The sequence below is a fragment of the Chenopodium quinoa genome, unplaced genomic scaffold (genome assembly GCF_001683475.1).
Source record: "Chenopodium quinoa cultivar QQ74 unplaced genomic scaffold, ASM168347v1, whole genome shotgun sequence".
Classification (NCBI taxonomy): domain Eukaryota; kingdom Viridiplantae; phylum Streptophyta; class Magnoliopsida; order Caryophyllales; family Amaranthaceae; genus Chenopodium; species Chenopodium quinoa.
Window position 1 is genome coordinate 2,381,119 of NW_018743977.1, and position 22,922 is coordinate 2,404,040.

Sequence of the window (22,922 nt, forward strand, 5' to 3'; positions counted from 1 at the left end):
TCCATCCTATTCCCGGAAATTTCCATCTCCTTCGGCAAATACGTCTTTTCCCTTTACATCACTTTCCATACATTACATACCTCACACTTTCCTTCTTAAACACTTTCCACATTCACATACTTTCCCTATACACATATACCTTCCTGCATACTTTCTTCTTACATGCTTTCCCCTTACATATCATTCTCCCTCATACACCATGTTCTTTCGGGAATTTCCCTATCTATGCATGTGGAATCGAGTTCGAGTCATGTGATTGACAAGAAGAGTCCATGGTTTGATTTTTACAGCATTTGGTCAAGAAAAGAGTGTCGATTAGTTCGAGACAACTCCTACATACAAGAGATCTTATTCACGAACAAATTTGAAGGAAGAAGAAACTAATGTCGGCCAAACAAGAAGATGTTGACAAACTCTAAAATACCATGGAGGGTCTTGCTGAGCTTGTCAAGGGACTCACCATTCAAATGGAGAAAGTTGAAGACTCTGATAAGTATGTTCCACCTGACTTAATTAAGCACATCAAAGAGACGCTAAGTCAAGTCTCCAATGAGTATAAGTACCTTGATATAAGTTCTAAGGGACTCTCAGTGGACAAAGAACTTCTTCCGTACAAGTTCTCATCCACTGACAATCCTTACTTTCAATTAAAGGCTTTTGAGACAACCATGGAAATCAAGGGGATTGATAAGAAAATCTTCCCCTTGTTTTTCTCTCTCTCTTTGGAAACATAATGCCAACAATGGTACTATTCTATGGGTTATGAGAAAATTTCTACTTGGGATAGTATCACGCAGGTTTTCATTGATAGATACAAGTGTAATATCCAAGTGGAGACCGACCATAGAGAGCTCGAGATCCTTAAGCAAAAGGAAAATGAAGGCTTCACTGCATTTTACAATAGGTGGAAAGAAACTTCTTCCAAGATGATCATTGTCCCAAATGAAAAGGAATCTATGCGGATATTCATTACAAATCTCCAAGATAATTACCAAAAGCACTTAAAATATCAACTTCTAAACACTTTCAAGGTTGTCTACAATATAAGCATCTAAATTGAGGACGACCTTATGAAACCGGCACCTGCTAACAATAATAATGCGAAAGGAAAGAAGAACGACCATCCTTCTTCTTCCTCTTCCATTAAAGAAGTACTTTCTACAGATACTCCTAAGCGACGTATCCAAAGGTCAAAAAGAGTATTTACTCCTCTTGGCATGAACTACGAGACAGCCTTTGATAAACTATACCACAAAGGATTGGCCATGCCCATAGGACGTATCAAAGATCCAGTCCCGGAGGCCAGACCACCTAAGTGGGATCCTAATAAACACTGTAAGTACCACCAAGGAAAAGGTCACAATACTGAGGAATGTTGGAAACTCAAAGAGGCTATCCAGGATTTGATTGATGATAACAAACTTTCTGAGGTTCTAGCCATCACAGAAGATCAAAAATCTTTGACCTCGCCTCATTACGCGTATTGATGAGCCCATGATTGAAATAACCGCCATTGAGGAAGTGACCATGATTGAGGAGGATGAAGAAGTTTTCTTATATTCCACCGAGGATAACTCAACAAATCTAAAGGAAAACATTGATAAGCTCCAAGATTCCATTGCCAAGCTTACAAGTATGGTAGAAGACCGAGTGATAACGAAACAAGGCACAAGACACTTTGATTTTTAGGATTTTCATGATTTTGCTTTATTTTTTTTCTTTTCCCTTTCCCTCAATAAGTCTAGCATAGGCACCTTCCATCTTTTTTCTTAGATACAATTCATGAGTTTGTCTTCGCCTTTTCCATTTCAATACAACGAGCATTTATTTCCTTGCATATCGTCATTGCATTGCGTCGCATTTAAAAAAAAATCCACGCCGAATTAAGCACAAGGTGTACCAATGATTTGAGGCACCCTTTGTAGCCACATTATATCACCTTCACCCTTTCAAATATACAATCTCTTTTGATAAACCATTTTGAGCCTCTTCTAACAATTGGCCTTTCATTTTTTCAACCCACATCTACCTAAACTTGGGATGGGATGGTGTGCAACTTATGCATTTTTCAAAGCCAAGTACAAAAGCTTGAGTGATTTTTACCAAAATCCTAGAATTTCAAAAGTTCAAAAAGCAATAAAAGTATGCAAAAGGGCAAGTGTTCCAATGTCTTTGATATGAACATGTCTCGGATTGCGTCTCTTATCGAGTGCTCGACACCGTGCCTAAGAAACATGAATGCCAAGTGGGTGATAGACCACATGATCGGGATTACCCACACTTATCCAAGGAAGATCCAAAAGCAAATCTCAAAAGCAAAAAACAAAAACAAATTCAAAAGAAGAGCGAGAAACACCAAGCATATAAATACCAAGATTCAAATGCAAGGTTTCACACCTTGGGGGCTTACTTTGGGTCTTTAAAATTTATCCCTTTTTTCTTCAACCATTAGCGTAACCCCGTTACAACCCTTCAAAGACCACCTTGAGGTGTACATACACTTGTCTGAGGTTCGACTAGAGCTACATTCGGCCTGATTCCTAACGGATACGTAGGCAACCTCACATTGGGGTGCGGCCATAATAAAAATGCATTCACTCATATTCACGCATAATCATATCAAAGGATCTCCAATGCTCATCCCTTTCCTTTTAGATCTAGACTTGGGGGCTTGATCCCTACTTCATTAACCTACCCAGCCTAAGAGTCATCATCATTTGACTCTTCTCAAAATATTTTTTCCATACCCTTAACCTTTGTAGCCTAACCTTAGTGTCACTTTCACACACATCGCAAATACATAGCCAAATAATCCTTCCCTTAGGAACCCTTTGACATGAAATGTTGGTACAACTCTGAAGTATGAGGTACTTAGCCTCCGAGCCTAAGTTACCCAAATACTTTCATTATCGAATCATCAATTAAGATAGTCTAGGATACCACAAGCTCATTTAACGTGCATCATTACGTGATTCATTCTTTTCATCTTTTTCCTTTTGGGGAAGCTCAAAAACTTCTATTTTCACCAACACTTTACCTCTTTTCATTTTCACGTCTTTCTTTTCGGGAGAAAGTCGGTACCCTCCACAAAAATGACAGAAAATTTTTGCTTTTTCTGCATTTTTGAGTCGCACGAGCATAATCATAACACAATGCACACTCAAAACATAAACATTGAGTCATGTCGTGTCACCACATCAAGTTGAGTCTGCACTCTGCACACATGAGTCTGCACACACGAGCATGTCGTGTCGAAAAACATCGAGTTGATTTAAGTACATTGAGCCATACACAATGAGTCAAGTACACCAAGTCTTAGGTCAAACCCAAGAAAACCACCAGCAAAGTCCTTCGGCAATATTTGATTTTACAGGATACACCAATTCATTAAAGCTTCTGTTCACAACCAATCGAACACTCTCACCATTCGTCACGTATTCATCGAAGCTTCTATTCGGATTCAATCGAGCAATCTCACCATTCATTACACCAATTCATCGAAGCTTCTGTTTGCAGCCAATCGAACACTCTCACCATTCCTCACCCATTCATCGAAGTTTCTGTTCGGAGTCAATCAAGCAATATCACCATTCATTCCTTTCATAAGCTCTTTGAGTCAGAGACGTGTGGACATTTCTTTTCAAAGCTATTTTATTCAGAGACGCGTGGACATTTCTTTCGAAGCTCTTTTGTTTAGAGACGCTTGGACATTCCTTTCAAACCTCTTTTGTTCAAAGACGCGTGGACATTTAATTTGAAGCTCTTTGTTCAAAGACGCGTGAACATTTCTTTCAAAGCTCTTTTGATTAGAGACGTGTGGACATTCCCTTCAAAAGCTCTTGTTTTCAGAGACGCGCGAACACATTTTAGATCGACAACACTCCCTGAGAATGAGGAGGTTGTCACTTGATTCGAGAAGGCGGCTCAAAGCGAAGTGGTTTTCGACAGCGCTCCTTGAGAATATGGAGGTTGCCAAATTGAGTTAGCAAGATGTCACCCAGAGACGTGTGCTTGGCAATCCCAGATACGCATTTCTTTCCCTTTAACTCCTATATACCTAGAACTAACGTTTTTAGCAGGTATCAGCGTTTATTTTGTAGGACTGACATTTTTGGCAGGTATCGGCGTTAAAATGATGATTTAGGATCGCAGAAGGTTCTGAATCATTCTCCGTCACTATCAACTTACTTTGACTAGCGTTTTCAAAACTTACGTTTCTCCAAACTCAATCAAAGTGGGGGCTTCTGTAGACACCTGATTGTATCTCCCCAAAAACAAAATCCAGTCATGAGTACCTTTCACGTTTTGATTGACGAATTCAGTAAAGAGAAGAAAAGTCTCGCGAAGTTTTCCTAAGCCTTGACCATATTCCTAACCATACCTAAAATGTTTTTAATCCAAAATCATTCATTTCGTGTCCAATTCATAAAAATGTCCAAACCAGATTATTTTGGTCTATATTCCCATTTGAATTATTGTTTAGTTGGATGATTCTTGAAAAGAGCTTTCCAACGCTATATTATAAGCCCAAATCCAACTTAAAACGAGTAAGTTATGGCTAAAATACCAAACCGAGCCTAGGTCCACCTTAGCTACGACCCAATGGTTATGTGGAATCCAAATATCTAATTTACACCCCATATGATTATATTCCTAATCCTAAACCGATCAAGACTCTTTTAGAAGGTTCTAATTTATCTTTTAAAGATCAAAGAGTTCGAAATCGAATAAAACTTCTCTTTTTGATGATCCTTGTTTTATTCGGATACGGAGACGTCCGGATATCTTCCGGAAATACAATTCCATTAGAAATCAAACACCGTACGTCTTTGCTATCCTTTAGAACCAGCGCGCGACACCAGAACTAGGGGTGAAACAAATTTGGGTTAAAACCGAACCAAACCGAAAACCAAACCGAATAAGAAATATGGTTCGGTTTTTTTTCGAAAGTGGTTCGATTTGGTTTTGAAAAAAAAATATTTCGGTTTTCGGTTTGGTTTCGGTTTTAGAAATTGAAAAACCGAAAAACCGAACAGAACCGAAATTTCAGGCCCAAAAGCCCCATAGCCCAACACTTTTACCCTAAGTATATAAAGGAAAAAAAAACCCTAATCCCTCACTTCCTCATCTGACTCTCAGTCTCTCACCTCTCCTTTCCTCTTCTTCTCCTGATCTCACCTCTCCGCCCTTTCTCTCTTCTCTTCTCAGAATCTTAGTTCTTCCTCTCTCACCTTTCCTCTTCTCAACTCCGTCCTTTCTTTCTCCTCTTTGATCTCTTCTCCATCACTCTGTTCTCCTCTTTTCCCCACCAGCCCACAGCGAACAAGTTTATTTACAACGTTATTAAGCCATCAACTGAGTAGCTAAGGTTTTTCATGTCAAATTCATCCATGAAAACACTAGATCTAGTGTTTTCATGGTCGAACTTGACCTTTAAAACCCAAATTCAAGGTTTTTCGGTGGAATGTGAGGTATGTCCTCTTTTTCTTAATTTTAATTTGATTTGAATTTTTTTTCCTACTTTATTTTTATGGTGGCGTAGCCGTGTAGATTGAATTGCGGTGGTGATAGGTAGTTGTGGGTCGATCTAGGGTTAGTGTTTGGGTGGAAAGGATGAAGGGTGGTGAAATAAGGTGGGTTGTGGGTTGTGGTGGGTGCGGATCTGGGTTAGGGTGGTAATAAGGTGGTTTTTGGTGGTTGTTGTGGGTGGTAGTGGTGATAGTTTCTATGGGTGGTTAGTGGGCATTGTTGTGGGTGGTTAGTGGTGGTAGTTTCGGTGGTTTTTGGTAGGTTAGGGTGGGTGGTAGGTGGGTTTTAGGTGGGATGTTTGTATGGTTTGGTTTGGTTCAATTTTAATTGGTGTGGTTTGGTTCGGTTTTTTTGCAAAATGTGATGTTTAGGATGCTTGAGAGGAAAATTCGGTGCGGTTTGGTTTTTTTTAGGAAAACCGAAATTTAGGTGGTTTGGTTTGGTTCGGTTTCAAAGCTAAAGTGGTGCGGTGTGGTTTGCAAAATCAAGAAACCGAAATTTGGTGGTTTGGTTTCGGTTTGGGCAAAAAACCAAACCGAAAACCGAACTTTCACCCCTAACCAGAACCATCGCACAGCGACAGTCCTAGAGCGGCGCATCAGCTTCCTGCGCGGCGCGACAACCAAGGCACGTCGCGTCAAAACTCGTCCTATTTTATTTGGAACTTCTGATCTTTTCAGATCGTCGAGACTCTATTTTTTCCCTATAAATAGAGGTCGTTTTCCCCGTTTTCAAATCATCAACAATTATCAACAACCATCAACAATAACCATCAATAGTCATCATAATTCTCGAAGTTCTTAAACACCCATGTTCTTAGCCTTAGCCTAAACACATCCTTGATACTCTCCTAAATCAGTCACAATACTTCCTTTGCGTGATTCGAATACTCCAAGCCATACTCAACATTGCCTTCGACCTCGACGTGAAAGGTTGATAGTTCTGAGGGTTTAGTCCCAAATCTTTATTTCAATTCATATTTAATTACTTACTTTATTGATGTAACTTGCTTGAAGTTTACTAACGTGTGTATTGTTTTAATAGAAAAAAGGTTGAGGCATCAAAGTGAGTAATTCAATCACCCTCATTATCATTCTTTTGATTTTGGAACAGGAATCATGTTCACAATATTATATTAATTCCTAGTATCATGTTTAGGATGCTTGTTTTGTTTCTAGTATCATGTTTAGGATAACGCTTTAATTTTGTTATTAGTGACATGTTAGAATTTGTTATTAATCCATTTAGTATCATGTCTAGGATCTTACTAACGATGTTTTGACGATGATTGTGATATTAATCATATGTTGCTTGTTTATTATGATTTGTTGTTATTGCTTGATCACACTCTTTTTTGCAAGTTTAAAGGGAATTTGTACTTCACGCTTAATAAGATAATTAATAATTTGATTTAGGCTTAATACAATTTTAATTCAAGTGATCACCAATATTATATTTGATTGTGCATTAATAATCAACCAACGTAGATTAAATAGGTTTAGGATTAATTTGATGTGTGTATGTTGATCGAAAAACACGCATGAATATCAATAAGAATCAAGTAAAGGCCTATATACGGCGTGTTTGGCTTCTCTTAGGTCAAATTCGTACCATCATCCCCGAACAACCAGTCATGGTTCCGGACCGCTATTGAGTTAGCAATCTCTGTGATTGTGAATAGGGTGTATCCTTCACAATCGTGAGCGGTTTACAAGTTCCTAAAACTTGTTGGCGACTCTTTTTCTCTAGCTTATTTTCTTTGGTGCGCCACCATGCTTAAAAACATGACACCACAGTAGGGCGGAGTGAAAAATTCCCTACAATCACAAAATTGGAACGACAATGGACAAATTAATCACTTCGAGGCGTGAATAAAATCACTTTCCCAAAGTAATATTTCGACCCTAATATACACACCGGGTATCACGAAATTACTAGGAGATACAACGAAGACAATCACAAAAGTGTGTAGTATGTTTGTGATCTAATGTAATCAAACTTGAGAAATTATGATGATGATAATTGGAAATTACAAAATGTTTTCAAGAAGAAAATATAAACTGATTTTTTTTTCTCTTGAAATCACTCAATCATCATAAGTTCTATAACCTATATATATATGAAGCAAATCAATGAAGAAAATCTGAAGAAATAACCGTTAGAAATTGCTCATCCCAGACTCGCGCCCTGCCGAACGGGCCCTCACCCTGCCGAGCGAGAGAAACTAAACAACCCAGATAAGTCTGGGTGCTCTCGCACCCTGCCGGACGATAGCCCTCGCCCTCCCGGGCGACAGTGGCCTTGCCGGGCGATTGCCCAACGATAATCTTCTTCGTTCTTGCGCCCTACCGGGCGAGCGGTGGCTCGCCTTGCCGAGCAGCCTACCGGGCGGATGACCACTTCTCTAAACTGAGAATATAATTGCTTATAATCCTTGTTTATGTTAATAGAAACACCTTAACCTATTTTAATTAACCAAACAACAAGATTATTGTCTACAATACTCTAAATTATTCAACAATAATCATCCATGCTAAATTGAACAATTCTACATGAAAGGGAAATATTACTTTGGGAAAGTGATTTTGTTCATGCCTCGAAGTGATTAATTTGTCCATTTTAGTTCCATTTTTGTGACCCTTGTATCAATTTCCCCAACAATCTAAAGTAATAATTTCCTACAAAGATGGCAACGATGTAAGAATTGACTTGCAACTAAATTTGAACAAATTTGAAGGAGTGAATTACGAAGATGGCAAAAGTCATTGCAATTTTGGTGATATCTCTTGGAGTGGCATTTGTACTCATATCCCTGAGGTCAACAGAGGAGGAAAACGAGACATTCAAGGCTACTAGGAAGAGGAACTAGTGGGAGAACGATTTGTCCGGTACCATCAAAACGATGCAATTTGCGTTTGTTTATTATTGAGTTTATCCATGGAAAATTGGTTAGTATTTCTATATTATTATCTTACATTCCACACTTGAAATGATGAATGTGATGATTCATTGTTTGGTTGTTTATTTCATGGTTATTTAGCATGGATGATTTATCAATTATGATTTGATTTGATGATGACCTTTTATAGAAAGTGATGTATGTCATTATGTTAATTGATATTGATTATGTTTTTGGTATTATATATGCTAATTGTGATTCATGGAATGACTATCGGTGGTAATTAATGTGGCAAGAGTTATGCTTTAATAAAGTATGTTATTGGTCTATGCATGGTAAAAGTCAATTGTAATTCTCAGTGGATCATGCTGTCATGACTATTAGCCACGGTAAATAGAATAAAGTGGAGGTGAATCGAATGTTTTAATTCAAATGATGTCCATCTCGATAGGCCATGAATAAAATACTATGGATAGTATGGTATATACTATTGATAATTTAGTTTATTCAACTTTTGAAATTATTGTTTTAATTTTACAAGACAATGATGTTATTTATTTCATGGTGTTGTCTTGTGTAATAATTTCATGTAAAATCAATTGTACAAGTGTATGTATATGAATTAAATTTGATGGCAATGAGGAGTTTGTCAAATTTGTATATTTGTTGTATTAGAACTTATACATGAAACTGATTTTGGTTTATGGTGAATGAATTAAATGAATTTATCTTTCGTGATGTCCATGATTTGAGGGAAGAATTCAATTCTTAAATATCACGATGAAAGGATAGATGTTTTGACAAAATATTAGTTTATTTTGTTGGTTTGAATATGTCATTTGACATTGCGGTTATGACAACATAGTTATGACGTATTTGTTTATTTATTTTATTCATTTGTGTTGTCATATTATTGATGTTTAATTCTCTCATTTAATCCAATGTTGAAAAAGAATAATTCATTCCTTGATTTAGTGCATAGTGATTTATGTGATTTTCATAGCACACCTTCCTTAGGCAATATGAAGTGTTTAGCAACTTTCATTGATAATTTTTCAAGATGTTGATATGTTTATTTATTGTATTCTAAGGATGAAGCCTTTGACATATTTAAAATCTACAAAGTGAAGTAGTGTTGCAAACTAACGGAAAGATTAAAAAGTTAAGAACCAGTAAAGGAGGTGAATACTATGATCCAAGTTATTTCCAATCTTTAGATTCAGTACATGAAACTACCGTGGAATATTCACCAAGCCACAACAAAATGGTGTAGCGGAAAGGAAGAATAGGACTTTAGAAGAAATGGTTAATTCCATGTTATTTTATTCGGGTTCGAGTGATGGATTTTGGGGTGAAGCCGCTTTTATGTCTTGTTACGTGTTTAATCGTGTTCCCATGAAAGGGAATGATATCACCCCATATGAGTTATGGTATAAAAGGAAACCAAACTTGTGTCATCTCAAAGTTTGGGGTCGTAGGGCAATCGTAAAATTGCCCGAACCTAAACGTAAAATTTAGGTGAAAGAGGAGTGAAATGCATTTTTATAGGATATGAGAAACATAGCAAATCCTATAGGTTTTATGTAATAAAGCAAAATGACTTTTGGTCGGTTCACACTACCATTGAGTCAAGGGATGCATTGTTTGATGAAAATAGATTTTCTTCAATTCCTAGACCGAAAGATGTTACTCCAAATACCGAAGCTCAAAGTTTTGATCAAATTGTAATTGATCATGAAGTGGATGACCAAACTCATTTAAATGAGGCATCTACATCATCATCACAACCTACGAAAAGTAAACGGGTAAGGAAAGAAAAATCTTTGGGCCTGGATTTTCATGTGTACTTGATTGAAGGATCAAGGGATGAAGTTTCAATGTAACATCCATACATTTTTAATGTGGAATGATCCTTTGAATTATGAAAAGGCTATGAAGTCTCGGGATGCTCCATTTTGGAAGGAAGTAATTAATGATGAGATGGAATCCATCATGAGAAACAATACTTGGGTGTTAGCTAATTTACCGCCTAATTTTAAACCAATAGGGTGCAAATGGATCTTCAAAAAGAAATTGAGGAATGATGGAACTGTTGAAAAGTTCAAAGCCCGGTTAGTGGCACAAGGTTTTACACAAAAGCCTGGTATTGATTATTTTGATACATATGCACCGATAGCTAGATTCTCAACTGTTAGATTGTTTGTTGCTCTTGCGGCCATTAAGAATCTAGTGATCCATCAAATGGGTGTCAAGACAGCGTTCTTGAATGAAGATTTGGAAGAAGAGGTTTATATACAACAACCGGAAGGGTTTGTTGTGGAAGGTCAAGAAGGAAAAGTTTGCAAGTTGATTAAATTACTATATGGGCTAAAACAAGCACCTAAGCAATGGCATCAAAAGTTTGATAGGTTGTGTTGTCTAATGGTTTCAATTTAAACAATTCAAACAAGTATATATATAGCAAATTTGATGACAATGGTCAAGGTGTCATAATTTGTCTATATGTAGATGACGTGTTGATCTTTGGAACGGATTTGTCACAAGTTGAAATGACAAAGTATTTCCTTAGTTCTCAGTTTTCCATGAAAAACATGGGAGAAGCGGATGTCATCTTGGGCATAAGAATATAAAGAGAGGAAAGGAGAAATTGATCTTGTCACAATCTCATTACATTGAGAAAGTGCTCAAGAAATTCAATGTTAGTGAAAGTTCGACCTTTCTTTATTCAACACCTATGGACCCTAGCATAAAGTTGATACCTAATGAAGGTAATGCAGTTTCACAACTGGAATATGCTAGAGTTATAGGATGTTTGATGTATGCCATGAAAAGTACTAGGCCGGATATCGCTTGTGCGGTTGGTCAATTAAGTAGGTACACTAGCAATTCTAGTATGCTACATTGGCAAGCGGATCAACGCTTGTTGAAGTACTTGAAGAAAACCATGGATTATGGTTTGTCGTATAGTGGATATCCTTCGGTTGTAGAGGGGTATTCGGATGCAAGTTGGATCTCTAACAAAGATCATTCCTCCACAAGTATATGGGTTTTCCTATACGGGGGAGTTGCTATTTCATGGGCTTCTAAGAAGCAAAATTGCATTGCGGACTCCACAATGACATCGGAGTTCATCTTCATTCCTTTGCAATTGGCTAGTAAAGAAGCCGAATGGTTAAAAGATCTCATGTTTGAGATTCCTTTGTTACAAAAGTCAATATCACCAATAGTGATAAATTGTGATAACAATGCAACCTTGGCTAAAGTATATAGCCAAGTGTATAATGGTAAGTTAAGGCATATTGATGTAAGGTATAGTTACATCCAAAGACTTAACAAAGATAGTGTAATTACTATTGTTTATATTCGTACGAAGTTTAATCTCGTCGGTTGCTTCACAAAAGCATGGGTAAGAGATGTTAATAAAAGGATGGCAATCAATTTGAGATTGGAGCCTTATAATAATCACAAATAAGGGAATCTTAACTTAACGCCCAATAAGACTTTGGTCTTAAGTTCAATAATATTACTTTCCTTGTTGGGTGATTGGGAACTTGTTATTCATCTTAAGTAAGTTCTGGTTTTCTGTAATAAAAAGAGGTTGTACAACTTAATAGATTTCCTGATATAGTGCTCAGTCATAGGAGTATGTTTTGAAAGTCTACTTATATAAGTACGAAGTTTAGCCGCTTCAAGAAGCTATTGGAGCATAGCTTTGAAGTACTTACGAAAAGATAGGGACACATGGCTTTACGTGTCAAGTATTAATGTAATCAAGTAATTGCTCTTGTGTGTGTAATATATTCAAGTGTCTAATATGTATTGCCTTTGGTTCAATCATTTTATGATACCAAATGGAAACGAATTCTTGGAATGTGTATTGCACTAAGTGTGAGTTCAAGTCTTTGTACACTTTCATTTATGCATAAGATTGTTTTATGATGATGATGTTTTGCAATGAGTCTAGTTAAATACTCTAAATGGGGGAGAATGGTTGAATAATTTAGAGTATTGTAGACAATAATCATATTATTTGGTTAATTAGCTTAGGTTAAGGTGTTTCTATTAACATATACAAGGATTAGAAGCAATTATATTCTCGGTGTGGAGAAGTGGTCCTCCTCCTGGTAAGTCGTCCGATAGCGCGCCCGGCAGGGCGAGTCACTGCCCGGTCAGGGCAGGCCTCTACCCGGTAGGGCGCGAGAACGAAGAAGATTATTGCTGGGCAATCGCCCGGCAGGGCCACCATCGCCGGCTAGGGTGTGAGAGCACCTAGATTTATCTGGGTTGCTTGGTTTCTCTCGCCCGGTAAGCCAAGGGCCCGCTTGGTAGGGCGCAGGTCTGGGCTGAGCAATTTCTAACGGTTATTTCTTCAGATTTGCTTCATTGATTTGCTTCATGTATGACAGAGTGATTTCAAGAAAAAAAAAAGAAACAGTTTATATTTTCTTCTTGAAAACCTTTTGCAATTTCCAATTATCATCATCATAATTTCTCAAGTTTGATTACATTAGATCACTAACATATTACACACTGTTGTGATTGTATTCGTTGTATCTCCAAGTAATTTCGTGATACCCGGTGTGTATATTAGGGTCGAAATTTTTTACTTTGAAAAAGTGATTTGGTTCACGCTTCGAAGTGATTAATTTGTCTATTTTCGTTCCATTTTTATGACCCTTGTATCAATTTCCCCAATATAAAGGATATGAAGGACTTATCCTTTAGGTAGGTATGATTTACAACAACGCTATATTGAATCTCTAAGATGAAAAACCTAATTTAATTTCATGTTCTCTTTTCTTTTCCATTGTATTTCACCACTATTTGTATACTTATATATTATCTATTTTTAGTGTATATCACTATTGAAGATGGTTTTAGCTTTTAAGTAGAAAATTCTAAATGGTTAATGAGTAAAACAAAAAGAAGAACAAGTGATGAAAAGTAATTCTTTATACTATTTCCGTTTCATTTTTTTTTATCTCACAAATAATACCCCAAAGTTGCAAAAAAAAAAAAAATTGAAACAGAGGTAGTATCTATTTTCTCTACTTTTAAGTAATTCAACTAATCATCTACTTGTTTAAGGATCAAAGACGAAGTGAAGGCTATAGGCTATAAATTGTTGTGTGTCACTACTATTCTTTCTTTCTTATAATGCATCCAAATGTCGTCTTCACCTTAGATCACTTGACCTAGAAAATAACGAGTAATCAAGAACCTCTCCTATGATTCTCAATCATGCATTTTCGACCGTTATTTTAAGGATTCGAGGAATCCGACTTTGACGATCATTAGGTTTGGCTGATATATACTTTATTCTCCTATCCTAGCTGCTCACGAATCATGATTGCTGTGTTTCTAAGAAATAACGGGCCATATCAAATTATTATTGGGCCAAGCTTGGACTTATTGGCTCTCACATAGAGTTGTTATGGGCTAGCCTTTACTAATTGTGTTGGTTGTCTTGTTACATTGGACCATATCTACCATGGATTAGTAGCCATGTCATGAGTATTTAATGCTATGGATTTTGGGTTTTTTTGTTTGCTACTTTGGATAATTAGGCCGTGTAATTGATCTCAAGTATATAACAATTGAAAGTGGGCTATGCCTAAATGTACTGCAACTTTTTCCAAGTTGTTAAGCAAGTGCTCAATTGATCTAAATTGCACCCTTGTGTAGCTACTCTAGCTGTAACACCAACCCATAAGCCTAATTTCAAACACACCCTACTAAAAAAAGCCCCAAATCAAAACGAGTCTACCCAAAAAACTGAACATATCTTTAAACTGCAGCCCACCCAATTGTCATTTATACAAAACCGTCACTTCCAACAGCTACTTTTTAAAAAAAAAAATTAAAAAAAATCGTCACTTTCAAACTTAAATTTTTGAAATTTATTATTCCTCTCTTTGATTTTCTCTCTCTTACAATCAAACACAATTCACTCTCTCTCCTCCAAAACAACCATGGATATATGAAAATCAAACTGATTCTCCTAAAAAATGTAATTTTATGTAAATTTCACTTAATTTTGTTTGAATTTATATGAATATCACTTAATTTTGTTTGAATATTGTTCGATACTCTGTTGTTCGAAATTTTTATAGGTTAAAAAATTAATGAAATCATATGGATACCTTATGTTCATAAAATGTTTTGAAATGTTCATAATATTATTATTTGGTGTTTGATGTTTATAAAATGTTCTCATTTTGTCTGTTTTGTCTGTGTTATGCTTATGTTCACTTTCTGAAATGCATATGTTCATATTTTTATGTATATGTTCACTTTCGTTTTTAAATGCTTATGTTCATATTTTGAATTCTTTTGTAAACTTTCTGAAATGCATATGTAAACTTTCTGAAATGCATATGTTCACTTTCTGAAATCCATATGTTCATATATTTTTATGTATATATTCACCTTCTAAAACGCTTAATTACGTTCATACGCATTCAAAAATGAACCAATGCATATGTTCATATTTTGAATGCGTATGTTCATTTTCTAAAATGCATATATTCATATTTTTTAGTGCATATTTAATACTTATAATGCGTATTTTTCATAATCATTTTATTTTTATTTCTTCAATTTTCTTATGTTCATATTTAAAGGCTGTAAATTCAATTCATATGAATTGCATGTTCACAAACCTGATCAAATTGATCAAAATTCATTACAAAATCACCACAAAAAAGATCGAAATTCATACATAGATCAAATTGATAGAAATTAAACAAAATACAATTACAATTGAATATAACCTAAAAAAAACCTAATTTTAATCAACAAAACAAAACACTAACCTGCATTGACGATCTTTTGAGGAATAACAACTAATTTCATAGTAAGCAACATAGTCAATCGAAAAAGTAAAACAAAAGAGAAAAATAAAGAAAACAGATCGAGGAGAGAGAAAATGAAGAACGAAAGAGGAAAAACAGAGGAGAATAAAATTTTGATGAAAATTATGATCGAAATTTTGATGAATTTTGATTAAAATTATTATAGGAAAGAAAAGTGAAGAGAAAAGTACTACAATCAATTTGTGTTCATCACCTATTACAAATTGGAAAATATCCCAAAAATTATATATGTAATATCAATCACAAATTTAGAAATATAACCAATTAAACCAAATTACAAATCAATAACATAAACTAACTTATATCAACAATCTCTTCAAGATTCCAATTAAATCCATCACGAATCAACGAAAATACAAAAAATGGAGGAGAGAGAAAATCTTAAAAGAAGAAGATAATGCCAAACACAGTGGAGAGAGAAAATTTCAACCAAAATTAAGAATTAAGTAAAGAATTTGCAAAAAAGAGAAAAATTTATGTAAAAATTAAGAAATAATAAAAGAAATAAAATAAGAAGAAGATTGAAGGAAGGAGATGAAGTAATATATACCAGTACTCCATTAGTACATAGTATATATGTGTGTTTGGTGTATAAAAGGGAGTATTTGATAAGTGGTGCAGCCAGCGTAGATGCATAAGTGTGCATCTAAGAATACGCGGCAATCGTATTATCCGAGTTATTCATATCTCACAAGTTTGTTAAGTGTTGTTTTTGCTTTCTTTTTGACAAATGATCATATTGACAATGTAAAAGTGTATTTGCAACTCACGTGCTATTGCCTCAAGTGCATACAATTATTGCCCATTATAATAAAGGAGAAAATTCAAGTTTATACCCTAGATAAACAAGTTTTGTTTATCCAGGGCTAGCATCGTAATTTTCTCGTTTAGTTGCGAGGGCAGAATCGTATTTTTGTCTGTACGTTGCAATTGGTAATAACGAAGGACTTGACGTCTGTTAACTAGTGCTAACCAGAAATTTTTTCACCGGAGAAAATCAAGCAACAGGGAAATACTCTAACAATGGTTTTCAACTACTAACGTAAAACCAAAAGTAACCGGCGTTAAATCACATGTTGGGCCCACGCTTGTTACTTTCCACTAACCTTTTCCAACTTTTATAATATTTTAATCAGCACTAAGTGCTTTATGACGTTTATACTTCCTCCGTTTTTAAATACTTGCTCCATTTTTTCGTGTGCGAGCTTTACGAGAAATTGGAGAAAGTAATAAAATATGAAGGTAGTGGGGTAGGTGGAAGGATAAAAAATTGTAAAAAAAAACAAAAGTAGTAGAGAGAATTGGAGGTGAGAGAATTGGAGGAAAGAGATTATGAAATTAATAAAATATAATTTATGTTGAGTTCATTACGTGAGAAATGAATTAAATATTGTAAAAGCATTCTCAATAAAGAAATGGAGCAAGTATTTAAAAACAGCCGGAAATGAAAAGTGGAGCAAGTATTTAAAAACGGAGGGAGTACAAGTTTTGTATATCTAGGAGATGAATGGGGACGTGGTCATAACAGAGGCTAATGATTTGGATGTCAATTAGTTCCCCTTTTTCTTTTTCTTTTTTTTTTTTTTAATTTATTGTTGACTTAAATTGTCCATATCATAACTGTAGATATTGGACAAACAATTAGGGATGGATGGAGTACTGACATACTGTGATAATAAACACAACTTAGAAAAGGCATTAAGGTGTACATAATACACCGATGTAAAATTACACAATCTTACATTCTTTTTCTAGTACTATGCAAGGAAAAACACATAGGACTATTAGACTATAGGAGTAGCGTTCAGCCCATGAGCAAACCTACATATGAGTGGAAGTGTTGTCCCACATTTATCTAGTGTAAAAGTAAGAGTGGGTATTGGAAACATTTATCTAGTGTAAAAGTAAAAGTGGGTATTGAAATATGTATTCCACATTAAAGAAAAAGAGAATATTGTATCCACCTTATAAGAGTAAGGGATTATTCCCTTCATTGTCATATGCTTTTGAGATGTAATCTTCTTAGACTTATAAATTAAACACTTATAATGGATGTGATTCAAGCCCGTTTATAAAGTAATTACTATTTACCCTATTATGTAAGAGAAAGCATAACATTTAAGTACTTAAAATTTACTCCCAGATATAAGATGAAAAAATTTCCGGGAGTCGAAAGCTGTCTTTGACTCTCGCCTCTCGGGCTCTCGGATATCTGAATCGAAAAGATCTAGCAAGGGAAGTTATGCCAAATAAATGTTTACTTATTCAATTTGAAGACAATTTTAAATTTTATCGTTAGATGAGCTTAGATATTTGGATTTTGCTATTACAACTCTACGCTGGCAGTTCCTCTGACCTCCACGAGCACCAGCACAGAAATTTCAAAGTGGAAATGACTGCCTATCCTCACATTAATACTTCACTGACCACTGTATTTGTCCACGTATTTTCTCAGCAACATTGAGCAATTACATCCAGGGGTTGTTTGGTTGAAAAATCAAAATGAGGGAAGTGAACATTCACGGAATTTTGTAATTTGGATAGTTGTTTGGTTGACACAAAAAAAAACAAAAATGGGAGAAGTTGAAATTCCCGAGAAGTTGAAATTCATGGGAATTTCCACTTCCCACAAAATGTAGGAAGTAAATTACCTAGCTCCCCCTTGGTCATTCAAAATTTATGGGAATTCCAACTTTCCATTGGCACAACCAAATAAATTAAAGAAATTCCTAGGAATTTCATTTGGGAAATAATTTCCCATGAAATATAACTTCCTATGGGAATTTATTTCCCTTTGTCAACCGAACGATGCCCTACTCTTTTTTTGATCCATTTTCTGTGATCATTTCATCACGTATTATTAGTTTGAATTCCAATTTTTTGTTTTGTTTTGCTTTTTTTCTTTGTTTTTTTTTTTTTTTTGTTTTTTTTGTTTTTTTTTTGTTTTCCTTTTCAATTCAAACTTGACTTAATTGAGAAATTTTGTTTAATGCTACTAAATGGTTTAATTTTCAAAATACGGTTTCTCGCTCTATCGTAATTTTTTTTATTCTACCGTCCAAGTCACATTTTATTTTTTTACATGCTACTTCAAATATCGGTTGTGGCTTAGTAGATGGTTTTAAAGGTTATAATTTTAAGTAGAGGCTTTTCAAATGGAAATTGCTACTTGAAGTTGTGGTTTTTAGGCTCATAAATGTTTTCAGGCTTATAAATCCCTACTTCATAAAGCGATTTTCTTTTGAAAAAGAAAAACAACAAAGCGTTTTTCCTCATTGACGCGGTGGATTGGGAAATTATAAAAAGATGGACTGTAATTTGAGAATTGTATCGTTTATTAATATTATTAAGGGAAAGCGCTCCTTTAGGTCTTTAAAAGCGCGTTTTGTTGTTGACTAGGATTGTTTTCCAATATTCCGACTGTTGCTCGCCACCTTTTAATATTGACCACCACTTTTCGTTCTGAACATCATGAGCAAAGCACGTGCCTTCATCAAAAGCCTTAAAATTTCTCCTTTACCTCCTCAACCACCATTTCCATCATCCCACCACCAATCTGCCATTTTTCGGCCTGGGTGACGACTTAAATAGGGTGGTTGCATGATGTTGTGTTTGAGGAGGGGAGAGAGAGAGAGAGAGAGAGAGATGTCAAATGCGCATGGGGAAAGAGTGATAGGAAAAAGAATGGTTGAAAGAGGGTGGTAAGGGGCGAAAGGGATGCAAGGTGGTGGCAGTTATGGTTGCAAGAAGAGAAAGATATGTAGGAGAAAGGATATTTGGCAGTGGCGGCTACATATGTGTGATCGATATTCATAGGTCTTGGTGGCACTGGGAGATAGTGATGTCGGTTTGCTATTGTAATACCCCAAGTCAACATGAGCCCACTATTAGATATTGTCCTCTAGAAACCTAGCCCGCAAGGATTTGCTTTGGTGAAAGGACAAGAAGTCCTACCTAATAGGCCTCTACTAGGTTAAGGTATCAATCCTCATATAAGGAAAGCTTCGTTATCTTCAACTTCATCACCATATTTTTGGTTAAACAAAAACCCTAAAAAAAATGGAATGGTTAGTCTTAAAAGAGGTAGGGGTGTCTACCTCCTCCATTGAAGCTCATTGTCGTGTTCGATTTCTCCATTGAATACAAGTTTCTCTAGTAATGTTCTTTGTATCTCCATCGAAGGTCTTTTGATTATGCTTGAATACATTGATTTGTTAGCCAAATTTAACCCAAACTTATCGGCTGAATAATAAATTTCCCCCTTTGAGATCTTTAGCAGGTTTCTCAGGTTGAGAAACTTGTATTTTCTCAATTATTATACAATAATCAAGAAGAATATCAATTACTCAATTTTTTTTTAATATATAATATAAACTCGAAATCAATGCTGTTTAATTATTATTTTATACGATATTTTATCGAATTAGAGTGGATATGACAAACTCACACGAGTCAACCCAACTCATTAGTTGGCTAAACATTTAAGAATTATGTGTTGGATAAGGGATGTCTTTCACTGAAAGTGCCCATAGTCGAAATCTAGAGATTTAATTTACAAATTTAAGGTTGAAAGATGATTTCCTTTTCACTAGGCTAACCCTTTGCTTAACTATAAACCGTACGGAGTTGGAAAAGCAAAAGACCAAAAACTAAAAACCAAAACAACCATGAGTATAGTTAGATTAGAAGAACAAATAACTATATTAACAAAAAAATGCGCTACTTAAGGATGGAACCCAATTCTATGGTGGAGAAAAGCAAAGCATACCCCCCACATTTTAATATCCAACCTGGAAATTACAATTCACATATACATTCTCTCTCCTCCCATCTTCACTCTCTTCTCTGCTGCTCTTCACCTTCACCCCTCTCACCCTCTTTCTCTCTCCTCCCCCTTCAAGAGAGAGAAATTCAGAAAATACCCCCATTTAATTTTATTCTACGGAGTACATCACTAATTTAACCAAAATAAATAAATAAATTATTATTCACAAAAATATAAAGTTAGAGGAGAGAGAAAAATCAACCATCATCATCAATTACAGTGGTTGGGTGGGGTTGTACCACCGCCCTTACCACCACCTCCACCACCACTTTCGCCGCCTTCATGGATTCTCTCCCTCCTCCCTCTCTCTCCTTCCCATTTCTTCTAGAAGGAGGAGAGAGAATTTAATTTCACCATTATAAAAATTAGATTCGGATTCTCATTTCAGGTAATCCACGCATTTCAATTCCATAATATCATACAATTTGAATTTTGTTAGTTTGTAATGAATTTTGATTAATACCCTAATTTTTGTTTGATGGGAGATTTTGATTTTTTTTGCAGATTTTGGGAAGAATAGAAACAAGAAGAACCAGAACCCTAGTTTTTTCAATTTTTTCCCCAAATCAGACCGTTAAAATGCAGTGGCTTCTTCGATTTTCCGGCTTCTTTTCCGCCGCATTAATCATGATTATTTTATCTCCTTCCCTTCAATCTTTCCCACCAGCAGAAGCAATTCGATCATCTTCGCCATTTTTAGATCATCGATTTTCATTCCGAAGCTCCCCGGCTTTTCGCAACGCCGATGAATGTCGTTCAACAACTCATTCTAGCGTCTGTGACCCCTCATTGGTCCACGTGGCTATCACCCTTGACGTCGATTACCTCCGTGGGTCAATCGCCGCCGTGCATTCCGTCTTGCAACACTCTTTCTGTCCGGAGAATGTTTTCTTCCATTTTCTCACCTCCCACGAAACTCGAAACCTCGAGAGTCTCGTGAAATCCACCTTCCCTAACCTCAAATTCAAGCTCTACACCTTCGATGATCGCATCGTTCGCCCGTTAATATCGACCTCTGTTCGTCAAGCTCTTGAACAACCCTTGAATTACGCGAGGAATTACCTCGCTTCCCTGCTCGAGCCCTGCGTTCGTCGCGTCATCTATTTCGACTCCGATCTCATTCTTGTCGACGACATTGCTAAGCTATGGAACACGAAACTCGGGTACAAGACAATCGGGGCACCGGAATACTGCCACGCCAACTTCACCAAGTACTTCACCCCGGTATTCTGGTCACAACCCCGGTATTCCGGCACATTCAAAAACCGGAAACCATGCTACTTCAACACAGGGGTAATGGTAATTGATCTTGTAAAATGGAGGGCGCAAGGTTACACAAGAAGAATTGAAAGGTGGATGGAAATTCAAAGGAAAGAAAGGATCTACGAGCTCGGCTCATTGCCACCGTTCCTATTGGTGTTTGCCGGACATGTAGCTCCAATCGAACATCGATGGAACCAACATGGATTAGGAGGTGACAATGTAAGAGGGAGTTGCAGAGATTTACACCCTGGTCCGGTATCTCTTCTCCATTGGAGTGGCTCCGGGAAGCCATGGTTGCGACTCGACGCCCGTAACGCTTGTCCTTTGGACTCGCTTTGGGCGCCTTACGACTTGTACGTTCACACCACGCGCCGGTAACTTTCACCCGTGTTATTTTTTTCTTTTTTCAATGATTTTTACGGTTCTTTTAATTGTTCATTTTTTATTTACTCTTCTTCCCCCTTGTGATTTTTAATTTATGTTCTTTGTTTTTTTTTCTTATAATTTTTATTAAAATGGGGGAATTTGTCAATTTTTTTGGTCTTTAATTGGATGGATGGAAGGTTGGGTACTAGCTTTTGTCATCAATTATCGGGTAATGGAGAGTATAATCATGATATGATGGAATATATTATTATCATTAGTTTCTCAAAGTGTTTGTATTTGTTGCTAATTTGCTACTCTTACTCTCATTGTTACTGTTGTTATTACCCTCAATAAAAAGAAATAAGCAAAAAAATTGAAAAAAATAAAAATAAAATTATGATGATTTCTTTCCATTTTTGCTCGTGTTATCTTTGTTCTTTTGCTACTTCAAGTGTAACTTATTGGTGCATATAGAGTCACTCCTAACGGTAGTGATATTCGAGTAATTGGGATTTAATCGAGGTCTTGAGTATTGACCAAAAAGCCTTTATTACTAATTAAGCTAGTTTACATCGATATTTCGAGTGCATTTTGATCAACTAGGTAATTACCAACTACTCTTGACATTTGGTAGATAATTCAACGGTTATATAAGTGCTGCTTTTTTGTGTAGAAAAATTTTGTCGGTGAAATATTGAAATGTACTAGTATGTTCTTCTGTCCAAGTAGTAGCAATTAAGGTGTTTCTTTTTTCCCTTGACTAAACTGGTACAAAGCTGGGAAACTATTTCTGAAACAATAAACTGAGTACTATGCTGTCTTGCTTTTGATTTTCTCAATAAATTACATTTGTAACATTCTACTGTATGAACTTCGGATACGGGTACGGGTACAATGAGTACCGTGTGTGTTCTGGTTTACAGGTGAATGTACCAACTTGTATTATAATTTGCTTATCAAGCTAATCAAGTAGTTGATCATTTTTTTTAATGCGAAACTTACTAGTTGCTGATTGAGATGGTTGAAGAATCCTTTGAGCCTGTAGATGGTCCAAGTTTAGCTCGAGATTTTAGCACCTAAGCTAGCAATAAACAAAGTAAACCCCAAATGCCCTGCCCCTACCCCTGGGTTTTCCCGTGTCGTACATTTTCACCCATCTTCTATA

The 22,922-nt window shown here is 36.0% G+C and overlaps 1 protein-coding gene across 1 annotated transcript; it reads left to right on the forward strand.

Moving 5' to 3' along the window:
• The first annotated feature begins 19,920 nt into the window (after positions 1-19,920).
• Positions 19,921-22,031, forward strand: LOC110689766 (probable galacturonosyltransferase-like 7). Its single transcript, XM_021866566.1, has 2 exons — positions 19,921-20,516; positions 20,633-22,031. Exon 2 carries the CDS (start codon positions 20,708-20,710, stop codon positions 21,767-21,769), a length of 1,062 nt encoding a protein of 353 aa, XP_021722258.1. The 5' UTR covers positions 19,921-20,516; positions 20,633-20,707; the 3' UTR covers positions 21,770-22,031.
• The last annotated feature ends 891 nt before the right edge of the window (positions 22,032-22,922 follow it).